Source organism: Poecilia latipinna, unplaced genomic scaffold, assembly GCF_001443285.1.
Source record: "Poecilia latipinna isolate Pla-1442-1.1 unplaced genomic scaffold, P_latipinna-1.0 Scaffold220, whole genome shotgun sequence".
NCBI classification, from domain to species: Eukaryota; Metazoa; Chordata; class Actinopteri; order Cyprinodontiformes; family Poeciliidae; genus Poecilia; species Poecilia latipinna.
The window spans coordinates 117,616-138,716 of record NW_015112836.1 but is presented as its reverse complement, the minus strand read 5'-3'; the positions used below and the strand labels follow the sequence as shown (position 1 = coordinate 138,716).

Genomic DNA, 21,101 nt, shown 5'->3' with positions numbered 1-21,101 from the left:
TAGACTTCTCTGGTCTGTAATGGAGACTTGAATTTAACGCGCCATTTCAACCAAAGGTTTGTAATGCTCTTCCTAACCAGACGCTCCAAAGCGTCCGGTCCATAACTCTTCAACACGCTGTCAGCTACCGGTCAGAAAGACGCATTTAGTTCAGAGACCATGAGATGATATTCAGAAAGGATTTTTTATATTAATACATTTCAGTTGCTTCTGAGACTAAATCTTTGCGTAAAGTCTATAATGTATATATATTACAACCCTACCATTATTTATTTATGCTAGGGGTGCCCAAGTCTAGTTTTCCAGAGCTACCATTCTGCAACTTGTTCCTTCTCTAACATACCTGGATCATTGACTCATTATAAGCCTCTACAGAACTAAGTTGCTGCTAATGAGGGAAGTCAACCTTTTGTCTGAGGTATATTTTAGCAGGGATGCATCTAAAAGTTGCAGTCTGGAGGACCACATACCGTCAATATGGCCCGTTGAGAGTGGCCAATATGCTGAAGTGGCCCTCGGTGAAATTGAGTTTGACACCCCTGCTTTAAAACAACAAAACTGACCAAAGTGTTAGTCACAGAATGGAACAGCTAAAATACCGAGAAAGGTTCTCAGGTAGAGCACCCAGATAAAACACAGCATGTAAGTTCTGGTTGGCTGGTTTTTGTGTTAAATAATTTATTCCTTTGACATTAGAAGCAACTTTTTTTAGCTCTTGGTGAGGCACTGTGACCACAATAATCTGCATTTATTATTATTATTTTCTTAAGTGAGTAGTAGAAAACGAACTCTCAGCAAAAGAAAGTGTGGATATTTATCAGTGTGGCGTACCACTTTGAGGTTGGCCTCCTGTAGTTTTCGAGCCCTCTCCTCCAGTCTCTTAGCGAGAACAGTCAGCTCGGTGTTCTTCCTCCTCAACCGCCTGACCTTCTCCTCAGTCTCTGGGGCGCTGCTCTTTCGCTAAAAACATGAAAAACAAACATCACCATCACAAAGAGTCTGCAGTGAGTGGTCCACCAGCCAAACGAGCAGGTTTTAAGTCACATGAGCCGAGGAGGGGGTTTAACATAAAGATATATCCTGCCGATTTAAAGTCAGAAGTCTGTGCTCCCACAGTGCACCATAAAGACATGAGGCTAAAATATCCGACATTTTCGAAACTGAATGGATTCCGGTAAAAAAAAAAAAAAAAGAAGTGTCGGAATATCTCTTTAAGTGTTTTGTGGACTTGGCCTAGTTTCTACAAAGCTTTTCATCAACGGCACACACACACACACACACACACACACACACACTATTTTTAGTCCTACCAGCAGGCCGTTCTCCTCCCTCAGTGTGTTGCATGTCTTCTCCAGCTCGTCGAGGGCTCGCAGGAGCTCTGAGTTCTGACGCACCAGCAACCCGTAGTCTGTCCCATTCTGTGAGAGAACCACAACAAAAATATTCATTTTAGCATCTACAGCCTCCAGAGTGCACAGCATTCTCAGGGAGGAACCAATTAGATATTACGCTGCGGTTCGGTGTTGTTAAAATATTTCAAAGGTTTTTGCTTTCTTGTCAAACCTAAATGTTTCAAGTCATCAAACAAGAGCAATCCAACTATTGACATTACGTTCAAGCGTATCCAGAATATCTGTAGGGTCGTCTCATTGTTACCTAAGGTAAAGAAGAATCTGTGTGCTGACAAAGACACATAACCTAGATGTTGTAGATGACAGAGTTGCTCATCTGTTTGTAATTCAGGATGAGAACAAGGCTGCCGAAGAGAACAATGGTCACTGTGCCATAACATCCCGCTTGTAACCGAGACTGTAATAAGTAGTTTATCAGGCACGTAGGGTAAGGTTCACGTTAGACTTTCAGCTCCCCTGCCTCGCTTTAAATGAGGCAGGTTGGAAATGAATACAGCGTCTGAAGTAAACGTTGATGAGTAAAAGCAGGAAAAAGGACGTCCTCAAAGGAAAAGAGTAACGGACACATTCAAAATGTTTGAAGAGCGTAGTCTTTATGTTGCCCGTCGTTGGCAGCTGCAAACCACAAACTGATTAAAAACAGGAGAGCTTCTGTGCGACAGACTGAACGTTTACACAGGACAAGAGCATGCTGGTTTCTCCTGGCATAAACCATCAGTAGATCAGCTGTGTTCATGTAAACATTACAGTTTTAATCTTAGCCTACAAACCTGTATGTACCTTGACCAATTCATGAAGGCAAAAATCTTGATAAAAAGGTCATCGGATTGTACATCATTGGAGATTTTGCCACAAAAATGCCAAGGGGCTGACACTTTAATGATGTTGTCATAGTAACTGTAGATGTGGTGTAATGACACAAAATGTACAACACAATTTAACTGCTATTACGAAAGTCAGAAAGGAAATATGATCTTATTCCCCCCAAAAACAAGAACGTACCATTACAGTTATGATAATGATACCAATTCCTTACATCTTGTTGACATAAACAAAATTTACCAATGATCAGAATCACGACCAGAAATATTTCCAAATACCAGCCGCCTCTGGAGTTGCAACTTTTAGCCAGCTGACATACAGCTGGAGAAAACTCTAGCCACTGGGATACTTTTGATGGCAGTTCATAAAACAAAAAGACTGTAACCACAAAAAGTATGATGTAAGTTCTGGGTATGCAGTACTTTCAGCGACTGGCCCAGTGCGCCTACTGCGAACATCTCGTTAGCAGACTTATGATATAAAATAGCTCTAGAAAGTCAACCTCTGGTATCCAGTCAATGTTTGACTGAATCGTTACGGAAAAATCTTGATGCAGTTTCCTGAAACAAGCTCAAGTATTGTATTAATAGATTCCGTATACTGTCTAAATTAGGTGCAAACAGCATGCAGCCACAGCAAAAACACGGTCTGTCACGACAGGCAGCAGGCCAGCCTTCCTTACAACCTTTAAAATCCATACAGACACAAAGTCAGCAGGTTCACTCTTGCACTCCAATGCTCTCTGAGCAAAGCTCGGCTCAGATTATCTCCAAAGTTTCACTCATTCCGTTAAAATGTGAACAACCTCACGTATTTAACAGTTTGATTTTGCACAGCACGTCGTTTCACATTTACATCCTGGAGGAGCGCCGTGCGAGAATGACATAACATTTTTAGGAGGTTTCGGCACCGCAGATCCTCCTGTTACGTTAGGGACACACACCAAAATAAGGCCGAGTTATGTCTGCTGGTTAGCCACTCTAATTCTTTATGCTGCAGAAAGTATTCCAGCAAACATTTTGGGCTTTTGGTTTGACCACACGGAAAACGTTATAACTGTGATCTATTGGAGGAAAGAAAAAAAAAAGAGCTCACGATGTATGCAGAAGCCATATCTTCAGTATATCATTACAATGATCTATTAGGACATGAGAAGAAATGACCCACAGCTTTGCAAAGTCTTGAAAAACTCCAGCAAGCAGCATCTCATTATAGGACTATTTGCTTTGCTGATGAGCATTTTTTTTCAGGGACACACAGAAATAACGCTTATTCAACTTTACTCAGTTCATTTATCACTGGGGCGAGCTACATAGTAACACTACACACATAGATGGATACCATTAAAACTAAACATTAAACTCAGTATGTTAATTGCTTCTTTACTAAAGGGGCATAAAAAGACCTCTCAACTTGATGGATGAACCAGTCTCAACACAGAGACACATTATATCCTTATTTTTTTATTTTTTTCTAAATTTAACATCAACAAGAACTAAAAAGAAAGTTTCCTGAAGATATTTGATTTTATTTCACAACTAAAACACTAATTTGGTGCTAAGTAACCATAATTTGAAGTAACAAAGTGATTTAAACTAATGGAAATCTAAACAACTTCCTGTTACTTGTGACAGCTGTTATAATAATATCCAAGCCTTAATGTTGACATAACATAGTCAGAGACCTGTCACAATAAACTATAATGTAATTATAGTTTTAAATGGTGTTTAAAACTATAATCAGATTAAATCAAATGGTCCAGAAACTTGCTTTAATTCCTTTCAGTCTGACTTATTTCTTTTGTTGTTGTCAAATCGTTTTTAAATTAACTAGAAACCCCCCCCGACTGTTTTTATGGCTCGCAAATTGGTAACAAGGTTATACAGGGTGTTAAAAAAAATTACCAGTAAACACTGTTTATACTGAAAATCAAGCCAGATTTACTCAGCTGCAGAATTTAATGGAAATATACAGTCAATTTTAGCCACCAAATTGCTGATAGTTAAGAAAATCTATCACCGTAATAAAAATTTATTTTAAAAGTTAGAAGAAGTCCTTGTCTGAGATGAGGGGACGTTTCTATCCATTTGGAGGAAGTTGTGCCAACATGACTTTTCTGCCTCTTCTGTTTTGATTTTAATCATTCTGGAGTCCATCCATGTCGATTTTCTGTTTCCTGTGAATCCTAATGAAATACCCAGGGGCTTTTCCTCAGGCAAGTTACACCACTGCTTCACGAAGCAGGAAGAAAAGGGCTGCAGTGGTGAGGTCTGTCCAAGGCCAGCATGCTTATTAGTATTCAGCCAATTCTCTCCCACAACCTAATGTTTTTTTTACTCATTTTATTTTTTATTTTTTACATGGACCTGGCTCAGTAAAGCTGGGCAGATGTAACTCAGTAGCAGGAGGGCAGGGGTCTCCCCCACAAACGTCTGCCAGGCGATTGAGCCGGAAGCATGGCAGGAAAAGCAGCCTGTAACATTTGGGTCTGTCTGCTGTAGCGGCGAACGCTCAGAATATGCAGACTGATCCGACACCAGAAACAACCGTATCTGCTGAGGACCGCAAACAATCCGATGAGTAGTGTCAGTTTTTAAATGTTTTAAATACCCATCTCTGCAAAGCCTTAGCATTGCTAGTGTGTGTAAAAGGGAAAAAAAATTATAGACCGTTATGTCTTTAAAGTAGACGTCTCACCTGGCTTAGTTGGAGATGCTGGACTGCTTTTCACCTAAGGAAGGTCAAATGTAAGGCAGATACGAAACAGTGTACTGAGGGTATTAATAATACGATGACATAAGAGGAAATGTTTCATTTTATTGTGCGTTTTTGTAAATGACAAAATAAAATGTACACATCGCAATGCAGAAATGCACAGAGCTGAACACACAGCTGTCCTCTGTCATCGTGACTGATTTCTGTTTATAGCGATTGCACTTTATGTCGTAGGAAAACATTTATGATTTCATTTCATTGAGACTATAAAGCTCCATCATGGAGGAAATATAGACCTCTTCAAAATCACCGAGTCCATAAGCCGTTTTATGTGCATCTTGTAGTCTCACTCCAAACAGCATTGGGATTTTCTGTAATGCTCCTGTTTTGTCTTTGCTATGAAGAAGAACAAAAAAGCTCAAAAAAAGCAGGCAGACATGCATTTTATCCAATATCAGATATGAGACCCTTAATCTTATCATAAAGACTCTAAATCTCCTTTTATAACGGACACAAATTGGGATAAAAAATAATATTCAGATTTCAAGACCTGCAGGTACTGGTAAAATATATTAAAGAAAGTTAAAACAAAAGCATAATTGATTCTTTCTCACAGAATAATAGAGCTCATCATTTTACACTAGCTGTAAAGATAATTTAGCTCAAAATGAAGTATTGTATAAATTCTGTGCATTATGGTCTTCTTTATAAACGTTTTAAGCATTAACATAATGGCAAAACAGTGACAATATTTTATCTATTTCTTGTTGCCTGAAAGAAAACAGTGAACTCTGTAGACACAAGCAAAAAACAACAACAACAAAAAAAAAGACTTACAAATAGTTTTTTTTGTGAATATTAACATTCGGGGCACATTTCCAGATTGTTCCTTTGCTTTAGATCCAAAGGAAGCCTTTGCACGGGATAAAGAAATTCATTGCTTCATAGAAATGCTAACATCAGCATTTTTTTTTTTTTTTAGTCCGACAGCTAGAAATCCCCCACTGGAGAACCCTCTGAGGAGTCTGGCAACAAGACAAAAGACACAGACAGGCAAATGAGCACTCATGCATTGCCATGTGCGCTTCTTTGTTAGACATGATAGCTGAGGCAGCAAGAAGCCAACATCAGCTGTAATTGTTGAATAGTAACCATGTAGTTGACGGGTAAAGACGGGCCACATATTAAATTACAGTGGCGGGCCTAACTGTGGCGTTCTGGTTCAATTTCATTGACATGCTCAAGAGATTAAATGATTAAATTTCTTCTCACTTACATTTGTTGTTTAATACAGTGATGTTGGTCTCTCAGGTAATTAGCTAAAATGCAGAAAGATCATTTCGATAGGTGTTTAATGCCTTCTCATGACACAAGTATCATAGCAACAGTACCTACCTATTAAAAACACAAACAATAACAATAAATACTGGGGCTGAGTAAAACTCCAGGAAGATCAACCCCTCTGAAAAAACAGAGAAAAGAACTACAAAGCTGTTTGTAGTCCATTTCATTATCACCAGAAGCCTCCCAATACTCATATATAAGTCATGAGGAATCCCTCTTAAGTGTCCTCTCAAATCCCCCCCCTGCATTTATTACATCTCATCTCTGCAGGGTAGCTGATGCTGACAGATACTGGGAGGTGGGGGGGTTCTCATATGGAGAGAACAAAGAGCCAACATGGGAGTCCCCATTTCTTCCCCCAGGCGTTCTACCTCCAACCTTCCTCGTACTACCAGCCATCAAATGAGCATCCCCTGATTAAGCTCAAACAGAAACCAACATTGCTGTTTGAAATGTAGTTTTCTTGTGCCAAAATTGGAGCATATAAGAGAAGCACACAGAACAAATGTAAGTTATGTACATTTGTGTGAATATTGTGTGAATCCCAAAGTCCAACATGCTAATTCAGATTTTAATGTACATCGATGTAATCCGGTTTTCTGGTGAATGTACCAGTGTTGTTTCTGGATTACGGCCTTCTTGGGCTTCCTTCTCAAAGCAATTATAACAGTGCCTCTTCAACAAAGTAATTAAAACCCATTTAAGCATGTCTTCCCCTTCATCTCACACTCAACATATTAAACTGCCACAGCCTCCTGAACCTCCAAGAGCCTAATAAAGTGCCGGAAGTGTATAAAACGTCTGGGCTGTTGAAACAGACGAGGAGAGAAGCGATGGAAGGGTCTCCCAAACGGCTTCATTCACACAAACCCTCCACAAGCATCACAAGACAACAAATGTTGATTTGTTAAGAAAATTACATACGCAAAAGAGCAAGAGAAGCACCATCCCCCTACATAACAGCAGCAACATTTATCCTGGTGTGGAAAAACAGTTTTGCAGAACTGTAATATTTAAAATTCCCACTGATCATCACGACTCAAATATAAGTGCGTGAAAATCGTAGCATATTTAACATCAAACAGATTGGATGGGTCTTTTCAAAATAATGCAATGTTTTCGTCTAAACCTAAACTCTGTAATGTGCTTTTTCCAAGTCAATGCAGCCTCTCTCAGACACACATAAAAAGGTTAGCGTTCACCATCATAATAAACAAGCAGACATGTCTAAGGCAGAACTAGGCACCACCTTGAGAACGGTAACCAGCCCGTGGTTAAGCTAAACGGTCTCTGTTACCAGGCGTGTAAATAACAGTTTTTGTTCTGAAAGCCCATTTTAATTTACTATTAAAATAGACGTCATCTTTTCACCAAACTGAGAAAAGGCCACTGAAGATGCAATATGTAACTTTTACAAAAATATAAAAGTATTTGGTTAAACTGCCACCATGTCATATGACAGTACGGTACGAGACAGCTAGTCAGTGAAAAAAATCAAGCTCTTCCACCTTGTGCTAGTGCTACTATTACAGTCTGCAAAAATGCACCAATCCTTGTGAAAAAACAGAACCAGAAGAAGTGTTTTAATGCTGTCAATAAACTTCCTGTATGCTGCTCAATGTGTTAATGGTGGGAAAACAACTCACCATTACAGGAAGATGTCATCAGTGGCTATGCTAGCTACCCTTAGCACTCAGGCTACGTTTTGTTGAACCAGCTGTAGCTTAGCAAGGAGAAAGCAAGAGGAGGTACTACATTTAGAAAACCCTCCTCCTAGCTCTGATTGGTTGTTTCTGTTTCTATTACTATTATTTGTGCATCTCGTATCGAATAAACTACAAACTATGGTGGCAGATTATCTGTCCACAAAGGTAAAGGGCAGACCTGTTGGTCTATCATCATTTCACTAGAAGCCGAGTGCAACAAAATCCCACTGGGGGGTTTTCAGCAAATAAGCCTGTGTGGCAGAAGCAACTAAAACAGTGCACTGTGTTCTCTCTATTAACAAAATATTGACTGGGCCATCCTTCACACTTATTGCTCGCTCCACAGAATGAGAACTGAGGCTTAGCAGCAGTTCTCTGAAATGCAACAGTCAAGAGAAAAGAAACAGCAGGTAAAATGGACTATACATCACAATTACCTCTGGTATGCTGGGGCAATGTGACATCGAGGTTTCAATGTGAGAATAATGTAATTTTAATACAAACCGCAAGAACATGAAGTAGAATGGGAACGTGACGAGCTTCTCCTTCATCTTCTGGTCGAAAAGCATTTACGCTCATGAGCAAAACACAATTTAACCTTGACAGAAGCCCGAGCAGATGATCAAACGATATGGAAATGTCACAGAAAGGACAGAGCTCTGGGGATGTGGCTTAACAAGCACTTCTTTTATATACAAAACATCTTCACATCAAAATATTTCTTCCCAACGTGTGTGAACCGAAAGTGGATTCTGCAAAAGATGACTAGAAACATCAACATATGTCACGTACTTTGCGTTGTGCATTAGGATAAAAGCTGTCATCATTAAGGCAGTGATTGCCTGTCCATCTGGGGCACTTTGGTCACTGTTGAACTTTAACTGATACAGTGAACCAAAAGGAGAACAAGGACTTCAACATTCTTTCAATTCCTGACACAGTTTTACGGTATACAGGTGATAGCCAGCAGATTAAATGTACACTGTAAGGAAAAGTGACAGCTGAACAACGCTTGTAACCTCTGTTTCACTAAGACTAAGCGCCTCATTGCAGCCAGATGGCAGCCAGACACTCAGGCATGCTTCAACTGGAATATGGGGAGGAACCAGTACCCCAGAGATTCTCTTTGCACTCCCCAATCAATTATTTACACCACATAACATGGCTGGCCAATCAAACACACACACAGCCGCAGAGACATGCAAGTAAATATGCCCACCAACACATACGGTATGAAACCACTTAGCAAAGATCAGAAACAGAGATCGATCTTGTACACATATTAACCTTTTATGGACTCATCACAAAAAATGCAAAGGTGAGTCTAAAAATAAATCTACACCATCTCCAGTTTCCAATGCAAGAATTATTGCTTTTCTTTTGTGTCCTATGATTGCTACCTAAATATTTTGTGATTTTCTAAAAGAAAAACTATCTGTTTATAATAACTTCAAAAACCAAGAAGGCTGAAGACAATACAGGTGAACTGGCTCACTCTTCAAGTCATGTCATAAATGCTCAAAACAACAGAAATATGCATATATATGTATATTTCATAAGGACTTAATTTAAGTAATGTATGGTAAACATGTTTCAGAACAGCAACCATGCCCGAGTATCCCAGATTCTACATGTACCGTTTCAAAACTTACCGTGTTCATGCAGAGGAGTGATAAAAACAGCTTTCAAGACAATTTCTTAACTCTGCCGCATCAGTCATGAAAACAGCATGACCTGATGCAGCTTTTACAGATTTTCTGCTGAGCATCCAGTTATGTCATTTCACTCACAGCAGGGCTAAGAGATGCCGACGAGGTGAAGGTTGTAGATACCGGGCTTGGAGCCACAGATAACAACAAGCCAGCATGCATATTTAGTTTGGCTTTCTTTCTGCAAAGAAGAAATTGTTCAGGCGACTGAGTAAACAGCACTTTACAAAACAATAGTTGACCAAGTGTCAAAACTCATCAGGTTATCAGAGTTAAAAAATTATTACCAAAGGTCACACCAATGTTCTTAACGCAAGAACCTACAGGATACTATTGTACATTATGATCAAACTAAATAAATAGTCTTGCTGTCATTAAGATTTTTGAAACATTTTCTTTCCCGTTGTAGGGGCAGGCATGCCTCTACAGCTTCTGCAAAAATAAAAAAATAAAAATGAAAAGCCATGGTATGGTTTGCAGCCCAGGTGGCAATAAATATAATAAAAACAGAGCTAAACTCAAGGCAGAGCCCTGTGGGACACCAGAAACAAAGGAAGTGGATAATTAAAGTATTTTTTATGACGTGTAGTAATTCATATGTGAAGGAAGTTAAAATTAGTTATGAGTTAAAATGTATGTCTAATGTAAAGTCAAAACAAGACCAATGCTGACATAAATAACTAAAAAAACTAAATATACAGCATGATGTGATTGCATCATAATCCAAGTTGTAAAAATATGTATTGCAACTTTTGCTGAAATGGCATTAGAATTAAAATCTTATAAATGACATAAATAGAACAATGTGTTATAGAGTTATTTAATATAGTTTGTAAACTGCTGTGTTGAGATACCAGTAGAAAAGAAAAACGAAAAATCTCAGACTGCTGCAGCCACCTTAGCACCATCATTACAGGAGTCTGGGTTGCTTACCTGGCTTAGGTGAACAGACAGAAAATCACAGGTTGCAGAAATGATTTCCTAGATAAAACCCCCACTGTGAAAACACAGCGAACTGTAAGGAGGCCTGATGGTGCAAACCAGGTGTTAACAAGAGCAGACAGACAACCTGACAGGTAGTCAAGGACTGTTCACATGGAGTTGTGCATGCATCTTTGTTCCAACAAATAGAAAGACATATTTATACGGAAACTTTCTCTGCCGGTCGACAACCTCTGCACCTACGTGTTACATCTAGGAATGATTATCTTTAAGGATCACCAATAATGGCAAAACAAGAAAAAGTTTTTGTGCTTCTAACGCAAACATGTGGTTGGACCTGTGGTTATTTATTGCAAAGTGTTCTGAACACCTGATAGACAAGTTCTCGTATGTAATCCCAGCAATCTTTTACTCCCACAAAAGATTACTTTTTAAATTCCAGGGTGAAAAAGAGTCAAATCAAGGCTATTTGTGTTAAATTCACAGCTGATCCTGAAGGGTAATCTGAATGTGACAACCTCCTGCTGAGGAGCCAACAAATTGCAGACCCTTGCTGTGAAATGACCAAATAATCTTTCCTAATGTGTCATTTAATGCTTCATCTCACCGGCTGCGGCCACGCATTTGCTCCCAGGTTGGGCGCTGAGAGTTTATTAGGGAGCTTTTGTTTAGCCGCGATTACGTTGATAGGGTAATAAAGAGACGGAGGTGGGGAACGCAGCAAGGATCAAATTACTAGCTTGATGAAAAAAGCCGGTCAAGACTAAGGACACAATGAAAATCGTCAAAAAGTGAAAGTGGAAAAGCATAAAGAAAATATATCAAAATGCTCTTCATATGGCTGATTTTTAATGCTAGGAAAGTATTTATACTCATCACATTTTAACTTCAATGTATTTTACTGGGACTTTAAGTTCACATAAAGTAATGCATAACTGTGGAATGGAAGGAAGTTTACAAATAAAATCAAATAAAAATCTGAAAAAACATGGTGTCTTTGTGTGTATTGTTAAAAGAGAGCCATGAGGAGTCATCGTTAAAGTTTTATCCTTCAGGATTGACGTGACAGCTGCTCCATGTTGACGGGAATCCTGAAAGTAAAGCCTGTTCAAGTTTACAAAAGATCTGGAAGTCGGGCGGAGGTCTACGTTCCCGCAGGACGACTCTAAACGTACAACCAAAACTCCAGTGGATTAAATCAAAGCATATTCATGTGTCAGAATGACCTAGTCAAAGTTCAGATCTAAATCAAAGCTTTCAGAACTGATTTTTACAAATAGTCTCCGATTAATCCGACTGGCTTTGAGCTTCTTTGCAAACAAAAGTTCAAAGTGTATGAATACTTTTACAAATACTGTATATCACTGAGTATTTCTCTATATTGCACTGAATTTCCCCAGTGAGGGACAAGAAAGGGAATTATATTGTATTCTTCTATTCAATAACTCAGATATATAAAAAGTGACTGCACTGGACTCTTCTTAGTCTAGAGTGGATAAATTGTGTAATTCTACAACAAAAGAACATATAGTAATAAAAATCAAAAGGGTTTCCCCCCCCCCCACACAACTTTAGCATGCAGTCTGAGTTGTGCCTTCTTTAAGAACACCCATACGAGTGAAAATAGCTACTGGGTCATCCTAAGTCAGAATAACTCATGCCAAGCACAACTTTGCTCCAGATAACTTGTCTGCACAACTATAGTGTGTGAGCATACACACACTATAGTTCAGCATCCAGGAAGCCTCATTCAAAGGCTTCCTGGATGCACATCCCTACAACCTTCAGGCATTCAGATCTTATTTAGTGTCAACAGTTCGTGGACATAATTAGTTTGTAATGTGAATCATGTTGCTGGAATAAAAGTAAGCGGTAAACTCCCCCATCAGTAATGGAGCGAAAAGACACAAACGCCGCTTACCTTTCGTAATCCTTCCATTTCAAACCCATGGAGGTTTGCATAAAGCGAATGGTGCCTCTTTCCTAACAGCGACGTCTTTAAATGAGCAGGAGCTGGGATGTCCTTGTCCAAAAGCCCACGTTTCTTATCATCCTGCTCCTGAGACGCCCTGTGTTCCTGCTCGCCGGGCCGGCGTCCGAGAGCTTGCGTCTCTTCGGGGCTCTCCATCTCTGTGCGTGTCGGTGCAGGTTCGGGCTGCTCGGGCCGAGCGCACAGGTCATACATCCCTCTGTTTAAGCAAACAGCATCAGAGGGAATCTGCGAGACCAAATGAGGCCCGCAGTCAAGTCTGACCCTTCCTCCCTACATGCTCTCTTTAGGTTGACGAGAATCACGGTTGTCCTGTTCTGCTGAAGTTTCAGAGGAAGTGCATTTTTCACAGCAAAGGCAGAATGTCTCAAATCAAGCAAGGTTCATTTCTTGGCATTCTTGTCAGATACTAAACAATATGCCTCATAAGTGTATTAATGAGTTTATGTAGTGGAGACAGATTAAGGAAGTTCCAAATGAAGCAGGAGCTTTAAGCAGCATCCATGCTCTCGTGCGGTGACGTTCTTCAAATTGAAGACGTTCAGTTCCATGTTTCTCGACTCGGCTGTTAAAAGCTAGCAACTGATTGTCATGGCACTGTAGCAGTCTTTTGCATCTTACTTCAAACATTTATGACGAACAATCATGGCTCGTTTCGCTCCTTCTCGTTGCTGGCGTCTCGGAGGTTCGGCAGGGACAAGAAGAGGAGCATACGCAGGCTCGCTTTTTCACCGTGCATCATTTCCAAACCGCACACGCAGGCTCAAACCGAGTCCCAAACGAGGCTGGATTTGCACCGGAAAACATGGAGAGAGTCCAACTAACAGGTCTCCATTCCTGGTCTCCGTTCTTGCTGCGAGGCTGGGATGTGGGTGGCACGATGACTCCTCAGCACTGTCGTCACTGACGCGGCGGCCATGTCACAGAGCGTTTTAATCCAAATTCCACAAGACTCGACAGGGCTGCTTAATCCCATCTTATTTATATTGCAATAAAAGGTAAGGAACGAGGACGGAGGGAAAAGCCAGGGAGTCTAAGACGGCAAGTGCTGATGAGAGGAGGGGGGCAGGGAGTACTGCTACCCTTGTCCTATCACAAAAAGGCAAGCTTTGAGTCGGGACCCAATCATCACAGCGGCTACGGCTCGTTTCCATGGAGATGACGCTGGAATGATGGTGGCTGCCTATTGATTGTGGAGAAGGCAGTGGGCGCTGCAACAGAGGGAGGCAGGCAAAAGAACAAGTGTGCCCTGTCCAAACTGATATTTTACTGCAGCTCTTCAAAAAGAAAAAAACGCTTAACCACTGATTGAACTCACAGCTTCCTGAAAAAGCTTTAGAGACAGATACGTGAATGTTTGTAATGGTGCTGCACGTCAGTGTTTAAATTACAGCAACCACTCTGCTGTTTGGTCTTGTAGGTTTGGAAGAAATATTTCAGCTATTCCAGCACAATAAAACTAAGTCAGAACAGTGGTTCATTCCCAAACGCCACAGGATCGACAGAGAAGAAGAAAAGTCACAATCACATCTACTTGAACTCCCCCATGTTAAAATTCAATCTAAATTCAGTGTCGGCAGTCGTTTCTCACCTTGTTTTTTAAAGCTGATTTAAAGTGTAAACACTTGCAAATAATAGAGTTTGATTTCTACCACTGATTAATAAGTGAAAGGACGGCTGGACGGGCCGACATACAGACAGATGGAAGAATGATGCCTGATCAATCAATAGAAAGACGGATGGATCCAAAGGAGGTATCGGATGTCTGCAGTCGCTCATTCTTATTTTTATATCGCTTACCTTTGTGAGAATATTCATCCTCAAAGTTTATTTTTAACTTGCTGCTGTCACGTCTGAGTTTCCCCACTGTGGGACAATATATTTCTATTCTATTATTTTCTAACCTAATGAAGGTAAGCATTAATGCTACCAGAACTTATTATTTTAATTCCACCAATATATTGATTTTGAGTGATCATTAGCACTTATCAAACCTTTTATTCTAATCATTTGCCATCATCCAACTCTAACTTAATTTGATGGCAGATGCACAGAATGACAGAAGGTATTGGAGCCGTCACTGCTCAATTAACTAGTTTACTGTAGTATGTTTTATTTATTTAAAAGTGATTTACCATTTCTCCAAGTAAATCAAAGCAACACATTCAAAGCAATGTGAGATTGTTGCAACAAAGGACTGGAAAAATTTATACAGCAATAAAAAAAATATATCAAAGACCTCAAATCTTATGAGATTAAACGACAGAGCCAGGAATGCAATCAGGCAGAAACGAAAATACGAGAAACATGAAAAGGTGGAGCAGAAAGCTTAAATCTTGTGACACACAAGTCCTTTGTTTTGCTCCGAGAACACTCTTTTTGCTGCAGACCATTTCATTATTCATAACAGTTTACCCACAGTAACGAGGTTTTCTACCCTGATAGCAGAAAACAAGCCTGCTGTAAACACTTTAAGCTCCTCTTCGGCATTTTTATGGCTTAAATTTACTGCCTGACTGGTAGCGGCATCCACAGCGGCAACTCCACCAGCAGGGAATAACGTTTTCCAAGATAAATGCAGCAGCACACATGCAGGTTACGGCCCATTCGTACCAGTTAATACGCACAACAGAAAGTATTCCAGCCAGCTTTTTCCAGAGAGCATCAAACCACACAGACACTGCATAGCTGGACAGAATGAAGCTGCATTCAGGTCCGTCAAGATCAGCGGCATTGGCATCCCGTCACTCAGACGTATTTTCAAAAAGCCGCCTTGACAGACTAATAAGGCAGGTGTTGGTGAAATACAGACATTTTTCGGTGAACGGCTTGTTGCTGAGTGCCAGAGCACATGCTACATTTGTTATTGATATTTCTTTTTAAAAGGCGTTTTTCTTTTTTTCTTAGAAGTGGCTCAAGCTTTGATGAAATGCTGAATTTTCTCTTTTCAAATCTCATTTGAAGATTGAGAATTGAGTGGCAGAAGCAGGCCGCCCCATTTCTGCCACTCAAACTGTCCCGTAAAACCTCCACCCACTTCCCTGCTCTCTGCATACAGATATTAATAACTGCTACATCAGGCATCTTCCAATTAACTGAATAAGATTGATTCGTGTATTTCTAAAGAATAAGTGAAAAACTGGGACTGAAAAGTAATGTCTGAAGTAACAACCACAAACTTCAATGTGACAAAGTGATGCAACTATGAAGTGGGAGGAACAGTAAACATGCTTATTATTCATGCAGTTACTGTACATTTGTAGTCGGTCCTTGTTACTCTGATACTCAACACGATCCAACCAACTGCTTTAAAGCAGGGTAACACAAAATACCCTACAAAATTTATCTCAGGAACACAATAAGGCCATTACTTAAAACAAAGCTTAAAACAGCAGCATTGAGACACAATATCCGGTTCTTCACTCTAAATTACCATCCAACAGCTTGTGGACAGGCATGCACCTTCCTGTGAAATCTAAGCTTGCCATTTTTGTCAATCTGTAATTTAGGAATCAGAGTCAACACAGCAAAACTCCAAACAATTCATATTTCCTGTTTACCCCTTGCTTTGTTTACACCTCAACAATGGATACGCAAGGATTTCCACATGAGAGACGCATATTTACGCCAATTATTTTACACTACTGTCTAAATCCACAGGCCCACATTCCAGTGAAGACCAAGAAGCAGCTTTCAGCCACACAGGAAACTACAAAAGCTGTTCTGAGAAAGGAACCCCAGCCAAAACATTCGCGACTATCCTGTAATGGATGATCAAAAGAGCTGCCACCTTTAACACATACAATTAATCTAAAATTAAATTGCATAACCTATTTTGGCCTAAAAGTCTTTGTCATGCAGAACGTTAGTACAAAGCAGCGCATTACAAGGTCCTGTACTGCGGTCAACAACGCAGAGTTGAAAACGCTGGTGAAGAGGTGAGCCAGAAGAGTTCGACTGGCGCGCGCAAATTTCACTTTAAGAAAAACACTGCAATGGACATTTGGATAAAACCAAGGTAGCATGAAGCCTACCTACTGCAACGGTGAATTATACTCTCACCAACGCAAGAGCAGTTTTTAGCTAACATTTCTAAATTATGTTTGAAACAGAATAACTTCTTTTAAACCTTCCTTTATGAAAACCTGGAAAACTGGGACATTTAGTCTGAAACAATAAAACATTTCCTTCTTTTAAAAACTTGCATTTTTACGTTTCAAGTTTACAAGGTTAAGCATCGTGATTGTGATTAATCTCAGCACTACTCGGATTCAATTTTTTTAATCGACTGGCAGCACTAATTTGAGCTGCTGAAGACCGCTATGGCTTGTGGTTCAGGGGCATTAGGCGTGAGAAGTAACGTATTCATTCAAAGAACTGCATTAAATCCAACTAACTAAAAGAACATTAGATGATGTGGTTTGTATAAAATGGCTTCTCTCTTTATTGTACGATAGACAACTATAAGCATAAACTCACCTCCATGTTCCTTCTTGAGCATTTGGTCGATGACGACTCGTCTGATGAAGAAGACTCCGCCCACAGGGATGGATGCTTATCCTGAACTGCACGGATGGTGTTGTTGCGGTGATGCATTTCCAGAGAGTTTATCTGACCTCCACCCCTGACCTCGGTGGAGGTCCATGGCCCAGCAGTCTGCAACCTGCCGCTTGAGAACGGCTTCTTCAGATCAGGATTGCGCTTTTTGTTGTGCCAGGGCAAATCTCTGAGGGATGTTGTTCCCAGCTGTGCTCTGGAGCTGCTCAGGAGTGGTGTTGACTGACGGGGATTACAGCTGTTATCCCAGACCAGCTTCTTTGAGGATTGTTTGGCTACATAGCTGGGTGGTCTTGACCTTGGAGTCCCCTGCAACAGCCTCCCATGGGCCTCCAGAAGGCGGCAGAGGAAGATGGCTTTCTCTAGCTCGAACTCTCGCCTGTGGTGAAATTTAGAACCTGCCCGTTTCCCATTTATCTTTTCATACAGCGTGAGCAGCAACTGCTCCAGCTTTGATTGTTCACCGCCGAGACAAAAGTCATCTTCCCCCAAGGACTGTGCCTTGCTTTTTATTTGTCCCTCTTTGGCCAGAAGATGTCTGCTTTGGTTTCGGTCCTTTAGGCAAAAACGCCTGGCTGCCAGCTCCCTCACGGTCCTCTTATGTTCCCGCTCTGCCTCTCTTCGCAGGCTCCGAAGCTCCACGCCGAGCTGCCCGCAGGCCCACAGTGTTTGGATCTTCTCTGCCTCCAAGTCGGCCTGCAGCCTCTCCAGCTCTCGTATGTAGTCCGTCTGGTTCTGGCATGACCTCTTGGACAACAGGGCCAGAGGGTTATCCCTGTCTTCTCTCATGCTGCCTCATTCACAGCACAACATGCAAGTAGGGTTCGAGTAGTTTTTATTATTATTTTTTTATTTCTATACTGGAGGGCATGCATCAAAACAGGAAAGAGGAGCAGGTGAGTGATGGCTGGATGGTTAGCAGACATGCAGCATGCATTTTTTTCTTTTTTTTTAACACTGGACCAGTGGAAAGATGAGACTGTAGAAGGTGAGGGAGAAATGGAAAAGTGATGCAGATTAATTTGTTAAAAGAAAAAAATAGAAATCAGATGAAGAATTTTAGTATTGTAATAGCTCAGATAGCTTAGGAATTTCTTCATGGTGTGGTGATTTATGCAAAAATTAACAAATATCAAATAAGAAAAGGCTGTAAAAACTAGATGGAAAATCTCTTAAAACCAACAATCATAGATGGGGTGTTTTACTCTTATAAAGCTACTGCTGTTGCTGGCTGCAGGCCTGTGACTATCAGCCTATTATATTCTCAGTATTACTTTATAAACAGCAGAATGGCAAAAAATAAATAAATAAAAGAAAACTTACACAATTTAGCAGAAGTCTATTAAATATTTGTATCTTAAGTCTATGTATAAAGTACTTATCTTTATAACTCTATTTATGTTATAGTATTTTACTGTCTTTAAAAAAGACAATAAAACCAGTTTTATTTTTATTTTTTTAGTCAAAGTCATGATTTTATCTAAGCTATCTTGAAATAAAAATCTCATACCAGCCTTTGCGAATCATCAACTATAGAAAAAAGTATTTATTGTCATTTTTAAGAAGAAGAAAAAAAAATCATACTGTGTTGTTAAAAGCAATTGAAAACATAATTGTTTGTTTGGAACATGCCTCATCATATATTATCCTATACTGCAGCTTATTTTAAGGAATTTCTAGAGTTTCTATAATTCTAATTATTTTTTTTTTCCAACAAAATGCACCAAATATGATATTCTTACAAAACTGCCAAACAATTGATCATGCTTTTGTTTGATATATTCTTTGGTGAAGTCATATTCCCTGTAATTGGACTGCGTATTTGTTCTCAAATTTAAAATGTAGCAGACGAGCACGTCCGTGTATTTTCTGTCGGAGCAACAAGTTAATAAGCGAACTTTCCTATTCCTATTTAACGGTGCAATAAACCGTGCTAGTGATGTTTCAGAGGATGCTGCTGGACGCCGACATGGAAACTTCGCTAACACAAGCTAATTAACAAGCTTAACTTTGCAATGCCAAACAGAAGCATTTTGTCAATTAGCTCAATTGTTTAATGTTATGCAGTTAAATAAAATAAAGTGTGTAGTATTTTAGGGTTGGCACGGCTAAATGCTAATACGTTTGATTAGCAACAGTTAGCTAAGTTTTCTAGCTTGAACTTATATGAAACTCACCTCTTAGCGGACACTACTGTTATAGTTGACTTTCGCCAATGGAGACATCTTCTTTTAACCACAGCTCTTATATCGACAGAAAAAGTTCATGCGCAAACTCTGTCTCTCAAAATTAGTGTTTAAAGGTCCACAGAGTCATGGACTAAGCGGTTTGTTTATCTGCCGCTGTCCAACGCACTGTCCCCATCCACCGTTATCCTGTTGGCGAGCACCAGTGCTGCTTTCAAGTCTACTTTGCGATGTCTGTTCATAATTTTAATACCCGTATTCCGTAACTTTTTCGTCAATTAATCTCGACTTTCATCACCAATACAATCAAGTCGGAAATTCGTGATAGTTTAAGGAATTAGATTCTTCGGGATAGTAGATTTTAAATAGGGTTCGGTATAACTTTTATCCAAAAGTACACGTTTTGGTTATGTGTCACTCAAGAGGTGTTTATATATATTTATGCAATTACATATTACTTCTCTCTCTAAGGAAAAGGTTCTAAAAAGTGCTTAAAATTTATTCGTCCATGTATTTTTAGCCTTAGTAATCAATTAGTTAACGCTAGATTAGATCGTAAATACAGCATTATTGATAGTACTTGAACGCAACGCGCTCACAGCGTTTATCTCAGTATATGGGACTTGAGTGACCACTAGTGGTTACATTCTGTAATTACAGGTCAAGAAACGTGAACGCAATATCTTAAAAGAAACGAATAGAGATAAAATTAGTTGTAGTTGTAGAAGTGGTAGTAATATATTAAGTTGTCATAAATATAGCCTAATAATAATGCAGAATAGTCCTTCAATAATCCAAAAGCCTGTAATTCTTTTTGAAGTAGCCCATACTTGAAGTATGTTTTATTGCAAAGCCTATCAAAAACAATAATTCTAAAACAAAATTAGAGCAAGAGTTACTTGAAATATGTAATCTGAAATATTTTTTGAGCAACAAAAAAAAAAGACGCAAAAAAAAAAAAAGCCCAGATGCAAATGAGTAAGTCATTCATTACAGAATTCACAGAAAAACTTTGATTTCAATATCCAGGTGTTGGATGACAAGCCTATTGTCGATGCTATGAGTAACACCTGTGCATTATATACTGTATCAAGCCACAATGTTCTAAGTGAAAGCAACCCATTAAGGGGAATTCAATCCGCCTGTGAATTGCAATATAAACTCAGACTTTTGTTGGCTTCATTTATTATGCTGTTCGTGTCTATGTGACATTAATGAAAGAAAAGACATTGGTGTAACTTTAAAAATGTTTCACACTTGTTATCATTCCAGAGGAGAAACAAACACAAAAGAGGTCACGGCATATATATATAAAAAAAAATCAGTAGTCAGAGAAGTTTATTTAGATAAAAAAAAAAAATAAAACTAGAAAATAAGGGTGCCAAATGCAAAGAGAAAGATCAATCACTTTAGAAGAATTCATACAAAGAAAAGCGTATGTAGAAAATTTATGCAAATGTTCACATAAGTGTTTGATCAAATAATAGTAACACAGAGAAACCATGAATCACACTGTTCTCTGTTTTCATAGAACAGCTGCATTTATACTTAGATTACACTACATATACGTTGACTCCACTTAGTAATTATAGGTCATTTCTGAAAGTGGTTGCAGTGGACTTTATTTTGGGATGTCAAAGCATCCCAAAATAAAATAAAGCAAATGGAATTTGCAAAACGTTTTCAAGCCATTTGAAAATTAATCCTTGTTTGATTTT

At 39.4% G+C, this 21,101-nt stretch overlaps 1 protein-coding gene across 1 annotated transcript in view; it reads right to left on the bottom strand.

Annotated features, from left to right (window-relative positions):
- Positions 1-19,597, bottom strand: part of tspoap1 (TSPO associated protein 1) — a 71,095-nt gene extending 51,498 nt beyond the window's left edge. Inside the window, exons 1-4 of the mRNA XM_015031837.1 lie at positions 19,375-19,597; positions 17,120-18,176; positions 1,311-1,418; positions 832-960 (exon numbers count right to left, since the gene is read on the bottom strand). Of these exons, the coding sequence (XP_014887323.1) occupies positions 832-960; positions 1,311-1,418; positions 17,120-17,986 (1,104 nt within the window). The 5' untranslated portion in view covers positions 17,987-18,176; positions 19,375-19,597. The remainder of the gene's footprint in view (positions 1-831; positions 961-1,310; positions 1,419-17,119; positions 18,177-19,374) is intronic.
- Positions 19,598-21,101: the final 1,504 nt, after the last annotated feature.